The sequence below is a fragment of the Hemiscyllium ocellatum genome, chromosome 37 (genome assembly GCF_020745735.1).
Source record: "Hemiscyllium ocellatum isolate sHemOce1 chromosome 37, sHemOce1.pat.X.cur, whole genome shotgun sequence".
Lineage (NCBI taxonomy): Eukaryota > Metazoa > Chordata > Chondrichthyes > Orectolobiformes > Hemiscylliidae > Hemiscyllium > Hemiscyllium ocellatum.
The window spans coordinates 32517439-32543418 of record NC_083437.1 but is presented as its reverse complement, the minus strand read 5'-3'; the positions used below and the strand labels follow the sequence as shown (position 1 = coordinate 32543418).

At 43.0% G+C, this 25980-nt stretch overlaps 1 protein-coding gene across 1 annotated transcript in view; it reads right to left on the bottom strand.

Moving 5' to 3' along the window:
- The window catches only part of LOC132833825 (multiple epidermal growth factor-like domains protein 6), a 427573-nt gene that overhangs the window by 87117 nt on the left and 314476 nt on the right, over positions 1-25980 (bottom strand). Inside the window, exons 7-12 of the mRNA XM_060852450.1 lie at positions 25098-25223; positions 17177-17299; positions 15001-15123; positions 12617-12754; positions 6734-6856; positions 192-314 (exon numbers count right to left, since the gene is read on the bottom strand). Of these exons, the coding sequence (XP_060708433.1) occupies positions 192-314; positions 6734-6856; positions 12617-12754; positions 15001-15123; positions 17177-17299; positions 25098-25223 (756 nt within the window). The remainder of the gene's footprint in view (positions 1-191; positions 315-6733; positions 6857-12616; positions 12755-15000; positions 15124-17176; positions 17300-25097; positions 25224-25980) is intronic.

Genomic DNA, 25980 nt, shown 5'->3' with positions numbered 1-25980 from the left:
TTCACAAGGCCAGATTGGGCTTGGACTGAAGTTACTGATGCATTGTATAATCTGCATATATCCCCACTACACCTGCCTTTTTTGAATAAATCCAATGACAAACAACCTAAACACCTCTGCTTTACAGACTGGGATGTTCTGTAAGTGTGAAGTCTTGTCGATGTAAGCATCAGTGCATGACAGAAACATACGTGCACAGCTCTTTCGATCCTCCTCCAGTTTATACCCAATGTTGCAGAAACACTGGAAAGAGCCATCTGTATTCTGGCAGGTGTGCTCGCAAATGTCATTCTCTGCGGTGCATTCATCAACATCTGGAAATAAAGTGCAAAAAGATGTTGGTGTCGACGTCAGTAAAGTTTCCATTCATCATGCCAGCAATTTCAAAGCTATTCTTACTGAGATAAGAAAGAATTAGCTGTAATGAGAATGAGTAGTGATGCACTCAGTCACGGCAAAACTGTGTTAATTAGATCAAGTGCTCATGTTGGTATTTCCTGGTTCCTAAAATCTCCAGGCTCTTAAAATCTAAGCTTTGCATCATTAATCACCAGTTCTTGATTTAAACATAGAAGTATGAAAAATAGCACCATTATCCAACACAATCTCCTTTTCCCGTTTTCTTCCCCCATAACTTTTGATCCCTTTAGCCCAAAGAACTATTTATCTTGCTCTCAAATCTTGCTCTCTTCGGCCTTATGACATACTGCACAGTGGAACGTGGCTCAGTGGATCTTCCCCTCAGACGAATCCATTGCTATGGAGCAAAAACTGCACTCAACAAAAACAAAAACCAAAGAAACTTCAGATACTGGAAATCCACTAAAATCATCATGAGCTTCCTGTTGCCACCTGCAAAATGACCCTGAGCTTCTGGTTGCCTGCCACTGGGTTCCCAGGTCAACATCTCTGTTTCAGGCTTGCTGCAGTGCTCCAACAAAGCTAAGCACAAGCTGGAAGAATAACATCTCATTTTCCACTTGGGAACCCTGCAGCCTTCACGACTCAGTATTGAGTTCAATAGTTTTAGAATCTAAGCACCTGCTCCCACGTTCGCACCCCAACTGCTACACACCAGGCCTTGTCATCATATGAGTTGCTACCAAACAAACAACCCATTGACAACTACTAATAGTTCAGCAGCTATTGATTCTCCCTGAGTGCCCTTTACCCATTCCTTTTGTCTGTCCAACTCCCTTCTCCAGCATACAGACTAACATTTTCCTAGCTACAATCAGCTCAGAAGGGCCACTGAACCTGAAACATTAAGATTAGATTAGATTACTTACAGTGTGGAAACAGGCCCTTCGGCCCAACAAGTCCACACCGACCCGCCGAAGCGCAACCCACCCATGCCCCTACACATACCCCTTACCTAACACTGTGGGCAATTTAGCATGGCCAATTCACTTGACCTGCACATCTTTGGACTGTGGGAGGAAACCGGAGCACCCGGAGGAAACCCACGCAGACACGGGGAGAATGTGCAAACTCCACACAGTGGAGTTTTGCTTTCTCTTAACTTTGCTTTCTCTTCACAGATGCTGGCAGACCTGCTGAGTTTTCCCAGCAATTTCTGTTGTTGTTTTAAAAAACTGCACTCATACTGGTGGGTCCCAAATTAGTTTCCCCACTTGTGAAGTAATTCCCCTGTCATTTGTGCATTATACCATACTTGTCCATGAATGTTGGTAAACAATCCCAAGTGAGTAAATCAGCTGCTTGTTTTCCCATTGTAACAATGGTGAGTGCGACTGAAAGACCCTTCAGGTTCATTACAAGACCAGAGAACGAGACCTAATGAGATTTTAATACCCACAAAGTGAGCTGGAAATATTCAGTAATTCTTGCAGCATCTGTGGAGAGAGAAACAGCGTAAAGATTTCAGGTCAATGAACTTTCAATGAACAGTTTTTAAGATAATCACTGATAATGAAACATTGGGCTGGAGGTTCATCCTCGAAATGAACAGCAGGAATTGGGAAAATTCCCAGCTCAGGAATTACAGCCACACAGGCACAATCTTCATTGCCGAGGGATGCTTTCTTTTCTCATTCGCAGGATAAGGGCATCACTGGCTGGGCCAGCATTTATTGCACAGAGGCGACCTCATTGCTGTGGGTCTGGAGTCACATGTAAGCCAGACCAGGTATAGACTTCCTTCCATAAAGGATATTAGTGAACAAGATGGGCTTTTCCAACAAGTGAAAATGGATTCATGGTCATCTTTAAGCTCTCAATTTCAGATTTGTATTGAATTCAAATTCCATCATCTGCCATGGCGGGATTAATTTTAGGTCCCCAGAACACTCTAACACCACTCAGCCACTGCCTTCCCAGGATGCACATATAGTTGGCTGCCTAGAGTTGGGCCAGCTGACCCTGGAAAACATTGAGATGCAACTGCAGCAACTGCCAGCTCAAACAACCTGCCTTGGTGCAGTGACACTTTACTCCCAAGTGACATACAAAACAGACAGGCCCCTGCAATCCCCACTAGCCACACCTATCATCCCCAGGCACTATCCATGACATACCATCTTAATGGCGGAGGGGGGGGAGAAATCGAGAGGATTTTTTTAAAACAAGCTTTTCAAAAGGTTCCCTTAGCAGGCTGTAGTTCACATAAGTGTTGTGAACCGTAACCATTTAAAAATCTAGCTGGATTCCATGGAAGTCACCGAGGAATAGAACATGTCTATCTCTACAGTGGACCTGGCCCAGCTGGGAGCTCCGGCTGCAGGCTCACAAACAAAAATCACCCCTCACCTTTTAAAGACACTGGTAGAAATCACGGAGACCCCCGAATAAGATCCCAGCTGCCCGTTTTAAAGAGCTCCAGAGTCAATCTGCTTTGTCAAAAGTCTAACACATTAAGTCTGCTCTTCTCTCCACAGATTCTGGGTGGCCTGCTGAACACATTCCACCTTATTTCAGAGCTGAAAATGTGTTGCTGGTTAAAGCACAGCAGGTTAGGCAGCATCCAAGGAACAGGAAATTCGATGTTTCGGGCATAAGCCCTTCATCCTGATGAAGGGCTTATGCCCGAAACGTCGAATTTCCTGTTCCTTGGATGCTGCCTAACCTGCTGTGCTTTAACCAGCAACACATTTTCAGCTGTGATCTCCAGCATCTGCAGACCTCATTTTTTACACCTTATTTCAGAGTCCCAGCATTCTTAGCAGTTTGCTTTTTATGTTACATTACATTCTAAACAGGTTACAGCTCCTGTGGCAACATTTTCAGGTCATTCCTGGGAAGGTGCCAATATTTGGCAGGGGTTTCGAGGGGACATGTCTACATTCAGAGGCGTTTCTTGAGAAGCTGTCATTATTTTGAGGAAGTTCCTTGGAAGCTGCCAACAGATTTGCGAGGTGGTCCTGGAACCACTCAAAAAGGTTTGACAACTAGTTTTCTCATGTGATATACGCAAAGCAATTACCGCTGGAACATCTGATTCACTAAAGGAAGGCTAGATTCATTGAAGCATAAGATATCTTGCAGCCAAGAACCAAATAGATATTCATTCTTGCCATCCCACCCATCCTCTGTTTTAAAGAAATAAGGGCAAATTTATTGTGAAGAATGCTCAGAAGAAAGTTAAAAATCTAAAATTATTACTGAAACCTTTAAAAGGTAAAGTTTGTCTCAAAACTGCCACAAATTAAAGCACACAACACTTTTACATTATCCCAGGACTTAGAAAAATACATGCATCGTTTCAAAGTAAATTTACTGCAAAATTTCCAGTTACTGAGTCCAGGAACAAGGAAAGTCCCTTTTCTCTACAAGTCCCTCCATTTGGATCTGAATTCGATGCAGGAGCAGTACTTGGAAACTGCTGAAACACTAACATTTATATGAACAATTTCTCAAGTGCTGAAACATTCTTTTTGTTTTGTTTTGTTGCTTTGCAACCATCTGACCAACATCAACAGGAAGTGGATCACAATAGTCAGCACAAACCTTGTTTGCCAGCTCAAATAGGTCAAACAGCAATATGGGTTAATGAATTCTCCTTGCAAGGAAATTTAATCCCAAATACATGACAAATGTAATGGGTAGCATTCCTTGTTTCAGTAAAATGTTAGAAACAAAGGAATAGACATATATAAAGCACACACAAACCTGATATACAGTCAAGTCATTGCATACACAAAGCTATCACATGGGCACATCTAAATCAGAAGCAAACCGAGAGCACAGGCAAAAATTAAACACATGGAATTGTAAAGCACAAGCAAAGCTATAACACAGGTAAACCTACAGTACACACTGTATAAAGTTCAAGCAAACTTACAAAGTAGGCGAATATAAATGTAGAAAAATACAAAGTAGAGGCAAACCTAAAATCAAAACTAGCTAAAAATATTACAATCACATTAATTTTATCACAATATTTGCAACAATTTTTTTATGCAACTCGAGCACAGTTTGTACTAAAAAAAATTTCAGGTTATGTAGCATCTTATAAAGCCAAAGCAAGTTATAATCAATAGATCACTTTTGAGTTTTAGTCAGAGCCATTACTGTTCACTGTTGTTACTTATGGAATTCTTCAAAGAGCTTGCATGTAATAAAGTACAAACAACAAGGAAATGAATAGTCAGATTGGCAGTGTTGGTTGAAATGGAAACACTGTTAAGGATACTCAAACACTCCCTGCTGTGCTTCAAACAGGGCTATGGGAATTTTCAATTTTTACCCAAGCCAAGTGATGACAAAGTTTAACACTCATCTGAAAAGTGACAGATCCAATAATATGGAATGCTATCCTCTCCTGCATTGACCAACCTACATTGTATGGAGACTGAAACCACAATCTCCATAATCCCAAAGACGAGAGTTAGCTGAAGGAAGGATGCTGTTAAGCTTGAAAGAGTTCAAAAAAGATTTACAAGGATATTGCCAGAGTTGGAGGGTGAGCTCCAGGGAGAGGCTGAATAGACTGGGGCTATTTTCCCCGGAGCGTCAGAGCTGAGGGCGGTGACCGTGGCTCAGTGGTTAGCACTGCTGCCTCACAGCTCCAGGGTCCCAGGCTCAATTCCAACCTTGGGTGACTGTGTGGAGTTTGTACATTCCCCCCGTGTCTCCATGGGTTTCCTCTGGGTGCTCCGGTTTCCGACCACAAGTCCAAAGATGTGCAGACCAGGTGTGCTGTTTGACCTATTTGAGCTGGCAAACAAGGTTTGTGCTGACTATTGTGATCCACTTCCTGTTGATGTTGGTCAGATGGTTGGCCATACTAAATTGCCCACAGTGTTAGGTGCATTAGTCAGAGGGGAATGGGTCTGGGTGGGTTACTCTTCGGAGGGTCGGTGTGGACTGGTTAGGCCGAAAGGCCTGTTTCCACACTGTAGGGAATCTAATCTAATCTTAGAGTTTTATAAAACCATGGGGAGCTTGGTTAGGGTAAATAGGCAAGGTCTTTTCCTGGGGGTTGGGGAGTCCAGAACTAGACGGCATAGGATTACGGGGAGAGGGGAAAGGCTGAAAAGACTGAGGAGCAACTTTTTTACACAGAGGGTGGTGCTGCCAGAGGAAGTGGTGGATGCTGGTATGATTGCAACATTTAAAAGGCGGCTGGAGGAGTGTATGAATAGGAAGGGTTGGAGGGATATGGGCCAGGTGCTGGCAGGTGTGACTCGATTCATATCGATCGGCATGGACGAGTTAGACAGAAGGGTCTGTTTCCATGCTGTAGAGCTCAGTGATTCTATGACCCTAATATTATTTCTCTGGGGTTTTTTAAATGGCTAATACATCTCTGACAGTTCTTGCAAATTCACCTCACATTAAATGCAGAAGTGCCCCAGTCAGTTCAAGTTCAAAATAAATCATTGAAGGTTAGTGCAGACCATTGAGGTAAAAGGATGTTGAAGAGGAACCGAGAAAGAATAAGTTTGAGTTGAAAATGGTGTAATGTGTGTTGATTTCCATATCATGAAGACGCAAGAAGATAGAGGGAGTAAGATGGAGCACTTAGAAACTACAGAGTGTGTGGGATCACTGAAGTGTTCCGAATAGATCTGACTAAATTCTTGACATTAGGGAAGGCATTGGGTTCATTAAACAGTGACATGAGCTGCCATGATCATCTGAAGTTTTCATCGAGTTTAAGGAATATTTTGAGATAAGTTCTAAATTGCCTAAACTGTTTTGCACTGACTCTTTTAACCCTCTTCCAGGGAATGCATTGGCTATTGTCAGTGGAGAGGCATAAGTGACTCATGTCTGTTGCAACATGTAAAGGACGGGTCAGACTTTATGAATGAACAGGATGTCTCTCTCCATTCTCATATGGTCAGCAGAACAAGGATGAACAGTGGAAGGTGGCAAGACAAAAGTAAGGGCTGCAGATGCTGGGGACCAGAGTCAAGATTAGAGTGGTGCTGGAAAAACACAGCAAGTCAGATAGCATCCGAGGAGCAGGGAAATCGACGTTTCAGGTAGGAGCCCTTCATCAGGAAGGATGATGAAGGATTCCTGTCCAAAGCATCGATTTTCCTGCTCCTCGGATGTTGCCTGGCCTGCTGTGATTTTCCAGCACCACTCTAATCTTGAGTCCAAGATGGCAACATTGATTTTAATGAAAAAGTGAGAGAGGAAGACTGGTGAATAAAGCTATCAAAAATAATATTTTTCCTGATGCACTTGGCCACAAAAACTGTGCCTTCTCCAGTGGATGCTAAATTTGAATCCTTATTTATGGAAGCAAGATGACAATTCTCACCATCACATGTGCAGCCGTCCAGACTGAGCCGATAACCTGCATGACAACCACACTCATATCCACCAGGTGTATTGAAGCAATCCTGTTGACAGCAGCCATTACCAACATCACACTCATCTACATCTGTGTGAGAACAAGACAAACTCCAGTCAGCTCTTGCTTTATAATCATATTATTCTATACTTGACACTGTTGGTTATTTGTGTTAGTTGACAGTCAGAACCTAAGTTTAAATTCAATTCATGGCAGACCTACCTAGAATGAATCACGTCTCCAGTCTGAATGACTTATTCCTTGTTCTTGTACTTAAATTGACTGACACCCCATACATTTAATTCATACTCAGCAGATCAATAGTTCATCAAACCAGAGTCCCAAACGTTCCCTTCCCATATCAAACAAAAGATAGAGTTAAAAACTAACTCTTAGCAAATTCCAGAGCTTGATACTGTTGTTCCTCTGGCATTGTCTGCTTAAGGTTTGGAGAGATCTCAATCCCAATCAAAACATGGCTTTAAACAGATTAATTCTGTTGAGTTAATGTTGTATAATTTAAACAATTTAAAGAATCAACTTGCATTTTTACAGTATCTTACATTACATGAGGATATCTCAGAGTATTTTCACCCAATCAACTACTATCTTTGGAATGTGGTCCCTATTGTAACGTATTTACAATCAATGCATTGCTTCCATCACTGAATAAGGAATAACTTTAATACCAGCCAGGTGAGATAGCTTGATATAAAGTTGCAGCTAAGTGTTACATAGGTGACAATAAATACAGTACCTTGACTTAAATATTCCTCAGAGTTGCTCCCATTGTGTGCTGACTCAGGAGGTGTGCAGAACAGCAAGGTTTACATTAATTAACACTGTGAAAATTGAAGCAAATTCAAGCAACTTCCAGCCATGATTTTGACTGGAAATTGAGCTATCAGGCACCAAGCTTCTAATCCAGAATGACTTTCAGTTCATTGATTTTCGGCATATTTCACAATCTGAACAACTACATGGAATACTTGACTTGGAACTTTTGCTAAGCCTGATATCGTTGGTATTTCACAATTCATTTTCACTTCATGCCAGGCACACTGCAAACCACAAAAGTGTGGAAGGGGGTCACAAAGCTGTGTATCATTGGGAATTATAATTTGGGTGCCACATGCTATAATTAGTACTTGGTACAAACATTAATATTTGCAGAGGAACACATGAGAGTATTGGAATTAGTTATCTGCATGGATATGGAAATGGGTACTGCTAAATGTACAGTTTTGGAATCTGCATTGGTACAGGAATGGGTACTGGAATTGATACATCAAACTTCAATTCAAACTAAGTTACAATACAAAGGGAAAGAAAAATAGGAAAAACTGGAAGTGGGTACAGTCTGGGGAAAGAATTAAATCTCACTGCTATAGAATCATGGAACATTGGTGTGTGTCAATCTCACTTTTTTAATATATCAGATTTTCCTTCCACCATAGCTGTGTTTTATTCATTTATATCTAGTGAACCTCAGTTTGTTTTATACAGAATTCTGTATAATTTCACAAAACCTTGTGCTGCAGAGCACTGGAAGTGCTCAGAAACACACATATAGATATGTTGAGTCTGGTTTGCAAATTCAGGCCGGGCACAAACATGTAACCTAATCACATTTGCAATGTTCCCCTCTGGGAACCGCCAGTCTTACAAGAGTGAATACAGCAATAACCTGCAAATAAGGTTATTAATCACTGTGCTAATAAAGCACAAGAAGAAATAACAAACAGCCATCTTAATGCTTGCTACCATGGAATTCTGTTCATTAAATAAGACCCCTTAGTTTTGCACTACCCTTCACATGTAAACCTTAAAAGTTTGCTACAGTCAACTACAGGACATTCGGTGTAAATTCAATGTCGCATCTGAGCCCAACTTCTTTCTCCCTCAGCCAACTGGTATATTTTCTAAGTTAAAAATCACACAACACCAGGTTATAGTCCAACAGGTTTAATTGGAAGCACACTAGCTTTCGGAGCGACGCTCCTTCATCAGATGATTGTGTATATTTTCTAGCATGGATCATTAGACAGTAATCAAACGTATGGTCATGGTTGTGTTACTGGCCTAGTCAAAAAGTGAGTTCAGATCCCATTGTTTGAGAAAGTGAATTTATTTAGTTTTAGATCATAAATAAAAAAAGTTTTACATCAAAGGTATTTGATTGTTACAAAAATGCATTCACAAATTTAGGCAAATTGCTGCCCTTTCCTTTTTTGCCCTACATGTGACCCTAGATTCCTGGCATTATAAAAACAAAACTTAACTCAAAGGAATGAGAAGTAGGTGCTAAACGCCACCATTACCAGCAATACAATATCAGCCCTGCAATATGAGCAAGATCCTTTCTGACATTTCCCTCCACAACCCAGTGGTTGACAATTTCTCAGACCCGTACAGTAATTAACTCAGCAAACAGCCTACAGTTAGGCTTTCTTGTTGTGTATGCTTTAGTCCTGTCTGCTTACTAAGTTAGTTATCTTGGACACTCCCAATGTGAAAATTCTAACGTAGTTTAATTATCATTTCTTTTTTCAATAGTTGATGCATGTGACCAATGTAGTGAGCAGGAACTGAGTTCATAAAAAGGAAAGTAAAAAATGAGGTCTGCAGATGCTGGAGATCACAGCTGCAAATGTGTTGCTGGTCAAAGCACAGCAGGTTAGGCAGCATCTCAGGAATAGAGAATTCGACGTTTCGAGCATAAGCCCTTCATCAGGAATAAGAGAGAGAGAGCCAAGCCGGCTGAGATAAAAGGTAGGGAGGAGGGACTAGGGGGAGGGGCGATGGAGGTGGGATAGGTGGAAGGAGGTCAAGGTGAGGGTGATAGGCCGGAGTGGGGTGGGGGCGGAGAGGTCAGGAAGAGGATTGCAGGTTAGGAGGGCGGTGCTGAGTTGAGGGAACCGACTGAGACAAGGTGGGGGGAGGGGAAATGAGGAAGCTGGAGAAATCTGAATTCATACCTTGTGGTTGGAGGGTTCCCAGGCGGAATATGAGGCGCTCCTCCTCCAGCCGTCGTGTAGTTGTGTTCTGCCGGTGGAGGAGTCCAAGGACCTGCATGTCCTCGGTGGAGTGGGAGGGGGAGTTAAAGTGTTGAGCCACGGGGTGATTGGGTTGGTTGGTTCGGGCGGCCCAGAGGTGTTCTCTGAAGCGTTCCGCAAGTAAGCGGCCTGTCTCACCAATATAGAGGAGGCCACATCGGGTGCAGCGGATGCAATAGATGATGTGTGTGGAGGTACAGGTGAACTTGTGGCGGATATGGAAGGATCCCTTGGGGCCTTGGAGGGAAGTGAGTGTGGAGGTGTGGGCGCAAGTTTTACATTTCCTGCGGTTGCAGGGGAAGGTGCCGGGGGTGGAGGTTGGGTTGGTGGGGGGTGTGGATCTGACAAGGGAGTCACGAAGGGAGTGGTCCTTGCGGAACGCTGATAGGGGAGGGGAGGGAAATATATCCTTGGTGGTGGGGTCCGTTAGGAGGTGGCGGAAATGGCGGCGGATAATACGTTGTATGCGCAGGTTGGTGGGGTGGTAGGTGAGAACCAGTGGGGTTCTGTCTTGGTGGCGGTTGGAGGAGCGGGGCTCAAGGGCGGAGGAGCGGGAAGTGGAGGAGATGCGGTGGAGGGCATCGTCGATCACGTCTGGGGGGAATCTGCGGTCCTTGAAGAAGGAGGCCATCTGGGTTGTGCGGTGTTGGAATTGGTCCTCCTGGGAGCAGATGCGGCGGAGACGAAGGAATTGGGAATATGGGATGGCGTTTTTACAGGGGGCAGGGTGGGAGGAGGTGTAGTCCAGGTAGCTGTGGGAGTCAGTCGGTTTATAATAGATGTCTGTGTTGAGTCGGTCGCCCGAGATAGAAATGGAAAGGTCTAGGAAGGGGAGGGAGGAGTCTGAGACAGTCCAGGTGAATTTCAGGTCGGGATGGAAGGTGTTAGTAAAGTTGATGAACTGTTCAACCTCCTCGTGGGAGCACGAGGCAGCGCCGATACAGTCATCGATGTAGCGGAGGAAAAGGTGGGGGGTGGTGCCAGTGTAGTTGCGGAAGATGGACTGTTCCACATATCCTACGAAGAGGCAGGCATAGCTGGGGCCCATGCGGGTGCCCATGGCAACTCCTTTAGTTTGGAGGAAGTGGGAGGATTGAAAAGAGAAGTTATTCAGGGTGAGGACCAGTTCAGTCAGTCGAAGGAGGGTGTCAGTGGAAGGGTACTGGTTAGTGCGGCGGGAAAGGAAGAAGCGGAGGGCTTTGAGTCCTTCGTGATGGGGGATGGAGGTGTACAGGGACTGGATGTCCATAGTGAAAATAAGGCGTTGGGGACCGGGGAAGCGAAAATCCTGGAGGAGGTGGAGGGCGTGGGTGGTGTCCCGAACGTAGGTGGGGAGTTCTTGGACTAAAGGGGACAGGACCGTGTCGAGGTATTGGGAGATGAGTTCGGTGGGGCAGGAGCAGGCTGAGACAATGGGTCGGCCGGGGCAGGCAGGTTTGGACAATGGGTCGGAATGTGATTTGTCAAAGAGATTGCTGCTTTTGTTGATGTAGATTTTTGTATTAAAAGTATTCATTATGGAGAGAGACAGGCACACATTTCTATTTTGCATCAATTTAGAATCAACCATCTACACATCTGGTATGTAGATGTTCTAATACAAACCATTTATCCTACAAGAATGCATATTAGCCCCAACTTCAGAATAGTATACTTTGTTGCAACAAAATATCCCCACTTCAAGCATCCTGCAGTGACTCTGAGACAAGTATCATTGTAGTGCCAAGTGTCTCCTTCATTATGGACAGGTTGATGCTGTGCACCAATGACCGACATAATTGCAATGAACTTATCCAAAGTAGTTCCATACAGATGAGAAGAAGACCATCATCTTATTAGCCACGATTAAATTTGAAACCCTGGTACCGGAGGGAAAGATGAACATCTTGCTCTAGTTCGGAACAACCCTGACAATTACAGCAACGCGCATCCTTTGAAGAGCCCCCTTTGTACTGTTCCAGCAAACGCTCCCAGGTTAGATGCAGCTCAGGATGGGCACAAGTTCCATAGTCCCAGCAGCAGCAAAAGCCTGAACTGGGACTACAGCATGCCACAGATTCTAAGTCCTAGAGTCCACAGCCAAGTACTTGGGTCTTCTCAGCAATAGGGAATGATACTGCCTGAGGAGGATGGGTCTTGATGAAGAGACCTGGGATGGGGCAGAGTGACAGTACCTGTAGTGATCAATTATTGAGGATGAGCACCAGTTTTGGAAAGGGACCCCTTGCGGAAAGCATCCCTGCTCAGCCTTGAGATTCTGGCAGGGTGACCTACCAATCATGCCCCACTGTTATACTTCTCTTGCCAATCTCAAAATAACTGCCTACTCAAGGGTAAAAACAATGACTGCAGATGCTGGAAACCAGATTCAGGATTAGAGTGGTGCTGGAAAAGCACAGGCAGTTCAGGCAGCATCCGAGGAGCAGGAAAATTGACATTTTGGGCAAAAGCCCTTCATTAGAATACAGGAAGGGCCCCAGTGGAACAAGGGGAGTCCGACTGCCCCACGCTTCACATGGTCTCCTGGTAAAACAGGAGACATGTCAGGGCGGGTGGGAATTTTACAGGCTCCCCTGCCTACTAACAAACTGGTGGGAATTTGTAAAAATTTGCCTCGAGTGTAATATTGATAAACCACTCCAAGATGTCATTTCAACTTCAACAATCAATTCACTTGCTACGTATTTGAGATTTTAAGGTGCTAACATATGATTAATTGAGAAAACCATTAGTGTTGATGTACATGAACATGACTCAGTAAGGATTGAGAGAAACCACTGATGGTCAGCCTTACCTACACAAGTCTTCTGATCAGCATCCAGGTGAAAGCCTTGATTACAGCTGCATAGTGGACCATCCGTTGTGTGGCGACAGTGATGGGAACATCCACCATTATTTAATTCACAGCTGTTGACGATCTCCATCTCAATCCCTGTAAAATGAAGTGTTCAGACACTTTTGCTGCCCCTTTCTCGCATCTTTCATACATTTTCTAATCTAGTGGCTCCCACAGCAATGTCATAGATAAACCTGAAGAACTTCTCAAGAATGTCTGAACAAGCATCGTATGAAAAGTGAACAGTATATACAAAATAACACAGCTTCTCCCCGGTCTCTGAATTGAATACTTACCGTTCAATCAACATTATCAAAACTGATCATGTGGTCATTATGTCGTTACTGTTTGTGGGTCTTTGCTGTGCAAGATTTGGTTGCCATGTTTACCAACAGCAGTAATGAGGCAAGGTGTTCACTCAGGAAGCAGGAAACAGAGGTTATGACTGTTTCCAGGTGCTTAAAGCTAAGGTCATTCGATATGATTTTCACAGAGGGTATCCCATAAATATAGCCTGGAGACAATCATGTTGCTTTCAAAGCTGGAAGGCCAAGGTAGGTGAGGAAAAGAATGCTTCAAATTGGAGGTGCTTTTTAAATCATAAATTAAAACCTCACCGTTTTCAGATGGGCCAGTGTTTCAGTGGAAGAGGCCCCTCCTCAGGCTGGCCAAAGGCTGCTCCTATACCCCTGCCTGGTGTAGCAGATCCTGGTCAGCCACCAGCAGAAGTCCTCCGCTAGATGCCTAAACAGATCCCCAAACTCCACAAGAAACCAGAGGCCAAAAATCGCAGCTGGCCTCCTTAAATTGGCCTCAATAGGCTCTTAATGAGCCAAGGTGACCACCCAGGGTATGCAGGAGGGTAATCCTGTCAGCCCCGCTCTCCTCACCTCAGCAAAAATGGCCCCGAAATACTGGATGGTGCTGGGAAATAGCACACTGGCTGGAAAGGCAATTTCTACTGTCCACCTGGCACCAACCCTGGCTCAGGTAGAGGCTGAAAATCTATCCCATATTTGCAAACACATTTCATTCAATGTGACCCACTGTTGGATAACTTGAGAAGCTGAACAATTCTAAATGAACACACGTTAGTATTTCTTTTTCTTTCTTTCCTTACAGCATCAGCAGTTGCACGTTACCACACCTCCCACACAACTTATCGCTGAAAAACACTTAACTGCCAAGCCAAATTCCACACCTTCAGCATACTGCAGGTCAAGTAGTATAAAACTTCTATTCTGTAGGCTCTGTGTGAATTTTTTTGTTCGTTTTAAAGCATCCTCTCCACTGTCGCCATCAAAACTTTCAGCACAAGAACAGCACGGATAAGATATAAAGCTACACTACCACACAAACACTCCCAAGACACATACAGCACAAGTTAGGTACATACGAGTCGAAGAGTGTAGTGCTGGAAACGCACAGCTGGGGGTCAAGCAGTGTCCGAGGAGCAGGAAAACTGACATTTTGAGTATAAGCTCTTCCCGATGAAGAGCTTATGTGCGAAATGTCGACTCTCCTGCTCCTCGGAAGCTGCCTGACCAACTGTGCTTTTCCAGCACCACACTCTTCAACTCTGATCTTCAGCATTTGCAGTCTTCACTTTCTCTAAGTTAGGTACATTGTAAAGCCCCCAATACACTGTCCAATCAAATATTCTCAGGTTATGTGCAGAATATCTTTGATATGAAATAAGGCTTCCCCTGCACTCTCTCATCAAATACTCTCACAGTAGATGCACCAGGGAGTAGATACTGGGTACATTTCCCCCTATAGTGCCATACAATCGATTCCATGACCAGGCATGGTAAAAGTTAGATTCAATGTAAAGTTTCTCCTGTGCTGTCTCAGCTTTATTTTACACAGGTCCATTGCTGCCAACAAATAATGGAGATGTTAAGCTCTTTGGCTTGTGTTGGATTTCAATTCCATCCTCTCCAGATAAAATGGCACAGGCTTAGACTGCCCAGCTCTCAATAAAATATACTCATTATGCCTTTAGAAATTCTCACAGCTGCTTTTATTGCATACTGTATCATTCCTTCGTGACTCCTAAATACTGAAGTGACGTTCTGCCCTCTCTTTATAAAATACCAACTTACAATGCATCCTTATGTATACAGGAAACGTATTACTGTGAACACTTTATAACTTTTATCTTTCTGTACAAACTGTTCTTCTGTGAGATGTAACAGGGGTTTGCATGATGGTATTTATTGCTTTACAGTAAATTCTACTCAGAGCCTGTTAGTTAGCTCTGTATGATGAACTTTATCCCAATATTTTTCTTACTGCTGCCTTCCCTCTGCCAATGTAAAGGACTCAAGAGGTTAACTTACGGTAACACTGCTTCCCATCAGAACCCAGCTCATAGCCTGCGTTACAGATACAGGAAAATGTTCCACGAGTGTTGAGGCATCCATGAGAACAATCAGCTAATCCAATCATGCACTCATCAATATCTAGGGAGACAGAAAGACACTGAGCAGCAAGCTAATAGTGTGTAATAATGGACATAAGCTCATTTGTCAAGCATGCACTCTCTAACCTGCATTACTTCCCTGTTCAGCGATTGCTCGATTCTAAAATTCTAATCCTAGTGTTCAAATACATGGTGGTCTCATCCCTCCCTATCTATGTAACCTTAACTAGACCTACAATCTTTTGAGATCTCAGTGTTCCTTCAACTCCGTACGTCTTCTGTTTCTTTCTCTCTACCAATGGCTGCTTCACCTTCAGGTATCTGCACCCTAAGCTATGGAATTATTTACTGAAAGCTCACTAATTCTTGACCACACTATTCTCATTTTGAGACACTCCTTTAAATGTACCTTACATTAAACATAGAACATTACAGCAAAGTACTTGTTGACTGAGCATTTGGTCACTTGTTCTGATGTGTCCTTATCTGCAAAATTGTCAATTTTTCTTTGCTAGAACTCCCGTGAGCCACTTTGGGATGTTTTATTGTGTTAGAAAGATCAATATAAATGTAGGTAGGTTCAGTAATGACCTCCATAACACTGGATGTACTTATGTGGTCTACTGAGCATGGTGTCAGGCAACTGGAAGAGATGATGATGTGAATGCATGAATGTGTTGTTTGGTATGTCCACGATTTCTCAACATGGGCAGGATGTGTTCCCAGCTGGTAAAATGTCGGTGGATACTACAGACCAACATCATGGGCAACCAATTGAACATTTTCAAGAGGTTTGATTCAGGTTACTTGTTTAGAATGGGAAGGATTGAAAAATTTGGGGATACAATTGATTTCATAGTCCAAGCAACTGCATCCTTTAAAACCTTGTGAATTTCTCCAATTTTGGTCCCGAGAACAGTAACAGTAACATTCTCCCCTTGAGAATGTCAATGAACCTTCTTCTTGAGGTGGTGCCAGCTGTGTGGTGAGGGTACTCTCACAATGTTTTTCCATTAGGTCTTCTAGGATTTTGAATCAGTGGGCACACTGGTTAGCACTGCTAACCGGGTTCAATTCCCGCCTCAGGCGACTCTCTGTGTGGAGCTTGCACATTCTCCCCGTGTCTGCGTGGGTTTCCTCCGGGTGCTCCGGTTTCCTCCCACAATCCAAAAATGTGCCGGTTAGGTGAATTGGCCATGCTAAATTGCCCGTAGTGTTAGGTGAAGGGGTAAATGTAGGAGAATGGGTCTGGGTGGGTTACGCTTCGGCGGGTCGGTATAGACTTAGACTTAGACTTACAGTGTGGAAACAGGCCCTTCGGCCCAACAAGTCCACACCGACCCGCCGAAGCGCAACCCACCCATACCCTTACATTTACCCCTTACCTAACACTACGGGCAATTTAGCATGGCCAATTCACCTGACCCGCACATCTTTGTGACTGTGGGAGGAAACCGGAGCACCCAGAGGAAACCCACGCAGACACGGGGAGAAAGTGCAAACTCCACACAGTCAGTCGCCTGAGTCGGGAATTGAACCCGGGTCTCTGGTGCTGTGAGGCAGCAGTGCTAACCACTGTGCCACCGTGCCGCCGTGCAGCCACTTGTTGGGCTGAAGGGCCTGTTTCCACACTGTAAGTAATCTAATCTAAAATAACAAAATCGTGGTGACATATGTTCAACTGGTGGGTGTGGTCTGGAGGCAGACTTGAATATGGTGGCGTTCTCATACCCCTACTGCCCCTGATATGGATGCTGCAAGTGCCACTCACTGGGAAGGTGATTCTCATCAGAACTTTCACTGCCACAATACCTCCTCTAGAAAGATAGAAAAAATGGGACACAAACTACAGTGTGTAAAGTATGAAAGTGCCCAAGATTCATGGCACTCAACACCAAAACAGTTGGCAAGTTCCCATTCGTTCACTGGATTTTCTGGGACATGGTAAACAGAGATTGTATTTTATATGAGTGGCCTTATGCAGAGTGTTACCTCCCTCTGTGGTTCTGCTGTGAAGTTGATGCCTGTCTGTCACATGGCTTACAGAGCAATCCCGATAATCATGCTAGATACATGAGTAATAATAGTTTTACCTTCGCATCCTTTGGCATCATGAGACAATCCGTATCCTGGGTGACACTCACACTTGGCGACTCCATTGTAGTTATGGCATTTGTGCATACAGCTACCATTCTTATCTGTACATGGATTCTTCACTGTGGAGACAAGAGAGTACACAAAGTAGGGCCAAAGTTTTACATCACCTATTGGTGCTCCTTTTGCACCTTCAAGATGTAAGACGCTTCTTCTTATTAAGTTACAATTTTCTTGTCATCATAGCAACCTTGCTCCAGAGGCAAGTTGCTATGTGTGACCCTTTACTGGGATTGTCTATAGGCCAAAACTGAACCAATGGTCTCCCACACACGTACACTTCCAGCAGGTGGCCCTGGAGAGCTGTCAGCAGTGGAATATTTGATATTTTTCCTCTATTTCCAGAAGAAAAGGGGACTCTGTAGTGCCCTGTCACTGTTCTGGCCCAAGGTTTGAACTGCCAGACCTCTTATTAAGATATTATTCCCTTATGTGGTAATAATTCATGCCCTCAAAGGGGTAGATTTTCCACTGGGCCTGTACTGGAACTTAGTCTTGTTCACCTGATCAACATGTGTTTGAAGTGAGAGGAGACAGAATCAATGGAAATGAGTCCTCAGGCTTCATCCACATCATGGTCAATATACATGAGCGAAGAGGTCAATATAGGCTGCCTGATTCACCAATAAATTACAGGAGTCATAGTGCAGGCTAGGCAACCTGCCTGGCTCCGCTGGGACCACTCAAAGGAAAAAACAAGAATTAACTATTCATAATTTTTGTTGGCATATGCAGCACAGCCGAAATACTCTGAGAGTGATAAGCACGGGCTACCTAAAGAAAGATCCTATGAGTACATAAGTGAAATGTCTGAGTAGACATTACCCCAATTCAAGTTTTAACCAATAGGCAATTACAGAGTAGAAGGAGGCCATTCATCTGGTTGCCCCTCTACTATCTCTAAAAGAGCTTCTCACGTGGTCTCACTCCTTCGACTTTTCCCATAATCTTTTAAGTTTGTGAATATTTCTAACTTCTGTTTTAAACTGTGGTTCTACTGATAATTTTGGGTAAGTCTTTGAAGTTCTTCTTTGAAGTGTAAAAATTGCTGCATACGGGTTTGAAAGGGTCTGAAAGAGTTAACTCTGAGGACCACCAGAAGCAGCACCCACAACTCTGATGGCATGTAGACGTGTGGGCAGAACAGTTTTGCATCCCAAAGGAGTGAGGCCAAACACCAGTCTTCCTCAATGTTTCCTAACAACGCCCACCATTTCAATCGATATTACACTCCACAACCACCTGATGAAGGAGCAGCGCTCCGAAAGCTGGTGCTTCCAAATAAACCTGTTGGATTATAACCTGGTATTGTGTGATTTTTAACTTTGTCATATCAATGTAACCTATAACTAGTTGCTAAGTATAGTTTAACAAGAGACAAAAGAATTGCAGATGCTGAAATCCAAAATATACAAGCAGGAAGCTGGAAGAACACAGCGAGCCAGGCAGCATCAGAGGTGAAGAAGATTTATACCTAAAATGTTAACTTCTCCACCTCCTGGCTTGCTGTGTTCTTCCAGCTTCCTGCCTGTCAACTATAGTTTAACTACAATATACATTTGCCAATTAGATTAGGAAGTTGGTTTCCTCTACTAAAAAAGATCAAGCAGCTCCCATAGTTCCCTAGACTAAAACAGGATTGTGGTAATAACCTTTACCACAAGCAGCAGCTCATACTGAGCTGGCATGTCGAGACAAGTTGGTGAGGGATCTTCAGACTCAGCTTGAAGCCACCTATTGATACAACACAACCAGCAGGATTTAAGAACTCTAAAGAAGAGAAACCCTCTTGGCAATTCTCAACAAGGAAGAATACTCCTGATGATAAAAGCATTTCAGGCCCAGTAAGAGACATTCTTCAACATGAGAATTAACATATTTCTGAAGAAGAATACCAGCTTCAAACCAGATACAGGCTGCATCCCACGGGAGCAGTCCTCAGTTGCTGTTTAGTCGTGAGTGAAGAGACCATCGAAGGCTCGACTTAAGAGTCTAATGGTCCAGGTGAAATTTGAAAACAAAGCCGTAACCTTGGCTGGAAAAATAAGAAGCTAAAAAAATTACTTTCTGATCAGATCAAACATCACACCAGAGCAAGTAAGTACAATGAAGTACAGAAACAGAAGTAAAGGGCCACAAAAGAGATGTAATCCAAGGATGAAGGCCTGGGGACATCACAAAGCCAATAATTAAAATGATAACCTTGGGCAGATTAAAAGTTGAAAGAGATCTGGTCTGATAGGGTCAGAATGTTTGGAAAAAAATATTCATAGAGTTATACCACAAAGACAGAAGATCATTTATATGTGTTGTGATAACTCCTAGAATCATTTACTTAAAGAAGAAAGAATGGAAATCATTCAGTAAGCAGCAATTAAAGGGGGAATTGTTTAATTAAGTCACAAACAGTGGGATTCATAACAGTGAAGCTGTGAAAAAGCCAGGAATCAAGAAGCTATCCTTAGGGGAGCTGCTCTCAGAGATATGTGGCATTCACCAAGTACAGTGCCTGGTCAGCGGTGTGGTGGCCAGGGATATGGAGAATCACATTACAGATTGCAAAATCTCTGCCATCCACAGATCTGAGCAATGACACCCATTGATCCTCTCATTCCCCACCAGCTTCAGGGTACATGTAGGCACAGATCTGTCAGTTCTTGATGACACTGATTATCATCTCCCACTGAATAGAGGTGAAGAATTTACATGCCACGACTACAGATGCAGTTTTCTGAGTTACATGAGATCTTTGCAATGCCTGGTATTTCTGATATGGTCTTCTGAGTCCAAGGGACTCCACTTGCTTACAGGTGCTTCAGCCAATACACAGTCAGTTTAGGTCTTATGAACGTGTCACAAGCTCATCGAGATGCCCACAATTAAATGGAGAAGCCAAGCACAGGGGTCAGGACAGTTAAGTTGCGACTGAAGAAAACCAATTTCTCTCTGGCATTGTGAAAGTGTAGATCCACCCCACTCCAATGTGGTCTAGTACTATCAGAGTTGTTGATGGGCAGTTTGCTGAAGGACTCAGCTCCCCATCCTATCAAAGAAGTTGACTCCACCTTTATGCCTCCAGGACTATTAAGATGTGTATACCCTGTATAAGGAACAGTGCTATTTCGTGCAACAGGCCACAGACTGCATTAGGTACTACCCTAGGAAAGACCAGCAATCTGGGATCTTAACAGAAAAGGCACAATCATCAAAGCAGCTGAAGGCCAGTACAGATTGTATATTGCTGGTACTGCTGAAGGGGTTGTATAAGGAAACTGCAGGAACACAACAAAGAATTGCTAATACAAGGGACTTACAGACCTCAGACCATCAGGCAGACAATCACCAGTCTTCCGAAGAACACACATTGCTGGAGAGTAGCCAAACCTCCAGATCACCTGAATTTGCAAAGTCAGTGTCTTAAGAGGAAATGGGGTAGTGATAAATGTAACCATATAAACAATTTTATCTTGTTACCTACAAGGGACACTTCTTGTTAGTCCAGGAAGTGATTTTCCTCTTCCACCCAAGATCAGGGAGGGCCTGTATTTTGTAACACCAACAGAACAGTGGCAGTCACCTTCATCATGAGCTGCAGCTCATTCGGTGGTGTTAGCTGGCATGTCATCAATATTTTTTCTAACCTCCTCGTCTGTTTTCTTGGTGATTATCCTAAATTTCCACAAATAGATGAATTCCCTGGCATATGGAACAGGAGAAAATTGTATTCTATTGGAAACTAGACAGTCCTGGCAACACAGAGCAAATCTATCCCCTTCTCCATTCAATATTCCAATTTTTTTTTCTTTTTAAAAGTAATTTTCATAACTACTAATACCATTTATTTATGGCATTAGCTTTGAATGACTAACAAATCAAACACCCGATCACTTGTATAGATATAAATAAATTTAGAAATAAACAATGAATATGAAAAATAGTTTATTTGTTCTGACAGCTGCATACATCAATAGGACATTGGAATTTTACGGCACAGATGAGGGCAATATATTTTCTAGAACAATTCAAAAGTAATCCTGTGGTGAAGCACCCCACCCCAAAGCCCTGTACTTTCCTCTGTTTCAAATGTTTGTCCACTTTCACCTCTAGTTGATGACTCATTGACCTATGAAAACTCAGACCCAATAAGACTTCACAAAACCCCCATTTGGGTTTTTTATATTTTTTCATTTCTCATGTCGGGCTCAGCACTAGAAGAGAACTTAAGAACCAGCACTGAGAAGCAGTAATCTCCCGTTCTAGGGATTTTGAATTGTGGCCTTGGGCCCACTTTCTGTGCATGTTTCTTTCTCCTGCCTTGTAGCTCTGCGGTCAACTGCTCATGTACCTGTAGTGGTTCCTTTTGTCAAAAAGCCATCAATGAGGTTACGAGCCACGAGTCTGATTCATGGATTGTTCTTATAAGAGCACTATATTGAATTACAAAATATACAACACAGAATCACCCATTTATCTCCACTGTCTGTGCTTGTGTTTATACTCCATAAAAGTCCTCTCCTTCATCTCAGCTTTTCAGCATAGCTTTGAAATCATTTACTCTTATGTATTTGTCTAGTTTCCTTTGAAGGCATCCTAGCTGTTTACTTTCACCACTCCCTGTGGGAAATAGTTCCATATTTTAACCACTCTCAAACAAATTTCTCCACTAATTTCCCTGTCGGCTTTGTCAGTAATTATCTTGGATTTATGTTAACATGCAGCCAAGGCAGCTAGATGGCAGCACATTTGTGAGGAATCCTTCCTCTGGTAAGTTTGTGTTCTGCTGAATCCAGCTTTCTGTTAAAATGGCAAAATGGTAATATTCAGGTGTACAGGGAGTTTTAAGAGTAATAAGCTGGCAATATTCCATCCTGCCCTGCTGTGGAGATAGGGATTATTGCAGAGTTTTTGGTAAAACCATCAAAAATAGGAGCAGGAGTAGGCCATTCAATCCTTCAAGCCTTCCTTGCCAATCAACATGGCAATGGCTGATCATCCAACTCAGCATCCTGTTCCTATTTTCTCCTCATATATTCAGCCCTAAGAATGGTATCCAACACTAATTAGACCCAATAGACCTCTAACATACCTAATTATATAGGTCACTCAGAATAGTTCAAGGGTCACTGAAAAGCAGTTCTGGGATCATAGGTAGTTAGAAACAGGACAATTAGGAAGGCTAATTTTTAGTTATCCAACAGGGAACGAGACAAGAACAGGGAAGTCTTACTGCAACAGTACAAAATGCTGTTGAGACCACATCTGGAGAACTGTGAGCAGTTTTGGTCCCTTTAGTTAAAAAAAAATGTCATTTCATTAGCGACAGGTCAGAGAATGTTCTTGTGGATGATCCTTGGTATGGAACGGTTGTCTTATGAGCAAAGCATAAACAGATTGGACTCTTCTCACTAGAATTCACAAGAGTGAAAGGTGATCTCACTGAAACATAGAGGATTCTTAAGAAGATTGACAGGGTCGAGAACCAGAGAATATAGTCTCAGAATAAAGGAGCTCCACTTTCAGATGGAGATGAGGAGGAATTTCTTTACTTAGAGGGTTGTACGTCTTTGGAACTTTTTGTCACAGAGAGCTGTGGGAGCAAATCCTTGTGTAAGCGACAAGACCAACTTTCCCTTGTATCCATACATACATATGGACAACAAGAACCATGTATTTGACTGGGACAACACAACTATAATAGGACAGGCAAAACAAGGAACAGCAAGAGAATTCTTGGAAGCATGGCACTCATCCTCAGACTCCATCAACACCCCTGAAACGGAACCACATTTCAATTCAGAGTGGAACAGTACAGCAACACTTCACAGGAGGCAACATAGCACTGATGATGTCACCTAGAATGGAGACAAAACCTACCAGCTTGGCAAACAGACCAACAATGAATCCAACCAGCTCCTGAGCCACAGATATTCACAAAAGCTTTAAATATTTAATGCTGACATAGATAGTTTTGAAGTCAGTAAAGGAATTGAAAGTTATGGAGAAAGGACAGGGAAGTGGATGTGAGGAATGGTGGATCACATATAATCCAACTGAATGGTACAGCAGGCCGAGGGGCCAAATGGCCTCTTCATGTCCCTATTTCTAACAGTTGGATAGCTATGTTATGTTACAACAAAGTTAGAAAGAAATTCAAGAAATCCGTAAGCAGTTAGGACTTAGTAAGTTAAGACAGTTGCAAAAGTGGGCAAATCATTTTTAGGGCAAGCCATGAGGTGCCTGGAAGGTGCCTGCAAGCATTAATACTTCAGTGCACCTTTTGTCTACTTGAAGAATAAAAGTTACAATCCCTAACTGGATCACAAAAGAAAGTTGGTTGTATGATCCAGAATCATATTAACACACACGTCAGCCATGATCTCCCTGCATACTAGGAAAGGCCAGAGGGGTTGAATGGCCATCTTATATTCACCAGTCAAACAATAACGTGACGCGCACTAATTGTTTTTTTCTGCTTTTTTCACATTTTACTTGGCTGTAGAGATTGCAAGTGCTGTCTCTTGGTTTCTGATTGGAGAATAATTGCAAACAGAGACATAGAAATGGGACTGGCCATAGCAATGTAAATAGCCCTCTATTAAAACTATGGGATAAATCTTGCATCCTCTTTGGCTATGTCAAATTTTTTGAGTGGATGGTTCCTCTCAGTGATGCCCAGTGAGTTTTCTCGATCTACATAACCAAAACTCAGCATTTTAATTACCTATCCTGTCCTTATGGCACTCCTCTCATCCGATTCTAGCCTTTTCCATTTCTTCATATGACTGCGATATATGAATGGATTGGCATCCCTGGCATGGGTGTCTTCTTTAAAAGGTAGGCATTGTCATTACAGAGCCGACTTGTACCATTCTTGACATTCTTGACAAAGAAAGGAACATTGGCATGCCTCTTTGAGGGTAGGGTCTTGGTGCTTACAGTGACACAGAGGAGAAATGGACTCTTCCCCAAAACCAGCAGTGGTGGCCATGACTATGTCAGGCTGATCTGAGATTGCAACCTGGGTCAGTGAAGTCTCAGCCATAAGGAAGCTTGCACAGCAAGGCAGGCAGTAAGTTCAAAGAAACTTCTCCACTCAGCCGCTTTAAAAGAATTAATTTCCCTTTGATACTTCATGCTCACTCAATCTTTAATACTGTACCACCAAACACCAAGGCTCATGCTCTACCGCTCTCACTGTTGCCTGTGACATTTTCCCCACTGACTCTCACCCACCTAATGCCAGCCACAGAATTCCTGATGAAGGGCTCTTACCCAAAAGATTGCTTCTCCTGGTCCTTGGACGCTGCCTGACCTGCTGTGCTTTACCAGCAACACACTCTCGACCCTATAAGATTCTGCCCAATAGGAGTGAAATTTACTGTTGCCATATTGGCAACTACATCATTCAATAATATTTTAAATGAATTAATGCCACTGTTAGGTTTAGACAAGATGCCAATTTCCCCTTTCATTTTCCTGCCACTATTTAAGATTAAAGCTAAGAACAATATATTCTCGATGGGGCAAGAGAGTAGCAGGAATAGAATGTAACGAAGGCCTGAATTTTTATTGTAAACCTGAGTAACTACTCACTGTTAGTTCAGTAAAAACTACTATATTTATAGCACAAAATGGAAACAATTAAAGTAGAATCAGCCATTTGGCACTCTGTTTATATCTTAGCAATTTCTGGATAGTCTCTCAAACTGGGCGGTTCACTTGGACAAGGGACAGTTACCAATAATAATGAGATTTCCTCACACCACATGGGGTTGTGGTACAAGTCCGTGTATACAAAGATATAGCCAATGGTCATCTCCATGTCACCACACCATTCCTAATGTTAACTCTGGGACTCACGTTCACAGTGCTTTCCATCTTTCTTCAGCTGATAGTTGTGCCGACACTTACACTGGTAGTGTGCTACTGACAGTTGAACACAGTCATGCTCACAACCTCCATTACCAATCGAGCATGAGTGGACACCTAGGATATGAAAAGCACAATTAGATTTCACAATGTAGACACAGAACATCAAGTTAATCTTGTACACAATACGTCAGTGAATATAACCCTGAGTTACCCATCTTCACTTTCTGAACAGTACTTTGTCTCTTCTTGTCTGTTACTTTCTTGTTCCATGTTTTCTTCACTTAGTTCTTCTTTTCCTTCGCCCTTCTCTATTTGATTTCCAGATTTCTTTCAGAAAGAATTTGGTTGAACACATTCTGCTATGCTGGAACAGGCAGCACTTTGTGGATGCCCAGTTTGCCAGCAAATGGGATTAGATTCATTTAGTTGGCATGGACACATTGAACCGAGAGGTCTGTTTCTATGCTGTACGGCTCGCAAAGCTCCAAGATCTGGCATACCCATAGAATACAGTGTGAAACTTTGACAGTCAATTGATGACCTGAATTAGTTCTTTCCCAACACCAGCAAATAAAAAGAATCAGGAGAGAAATTAAACTGGCAGCCAACCGTCTGACACCCATTTTATTATATTACACAAAGCAGCCATTTTATGTACAGCAGCTTCCTAGGTTTTATTGCTATTGGTCAAGAGAATTGGCCATGCTAAATTGCCCGTAGTGTTAGGTGTATTAGTCAGAGGGAAATGGGACTGAGTGGGTTACTCTTCAGAGGGTCAGTGTGGATTTGCTGGGCCGAACGGCTTGTTTCCACACTGTACGGAATCTAATCTATAAAAACTATGCATCAGGGAAATGTCCTTATTCCTCTG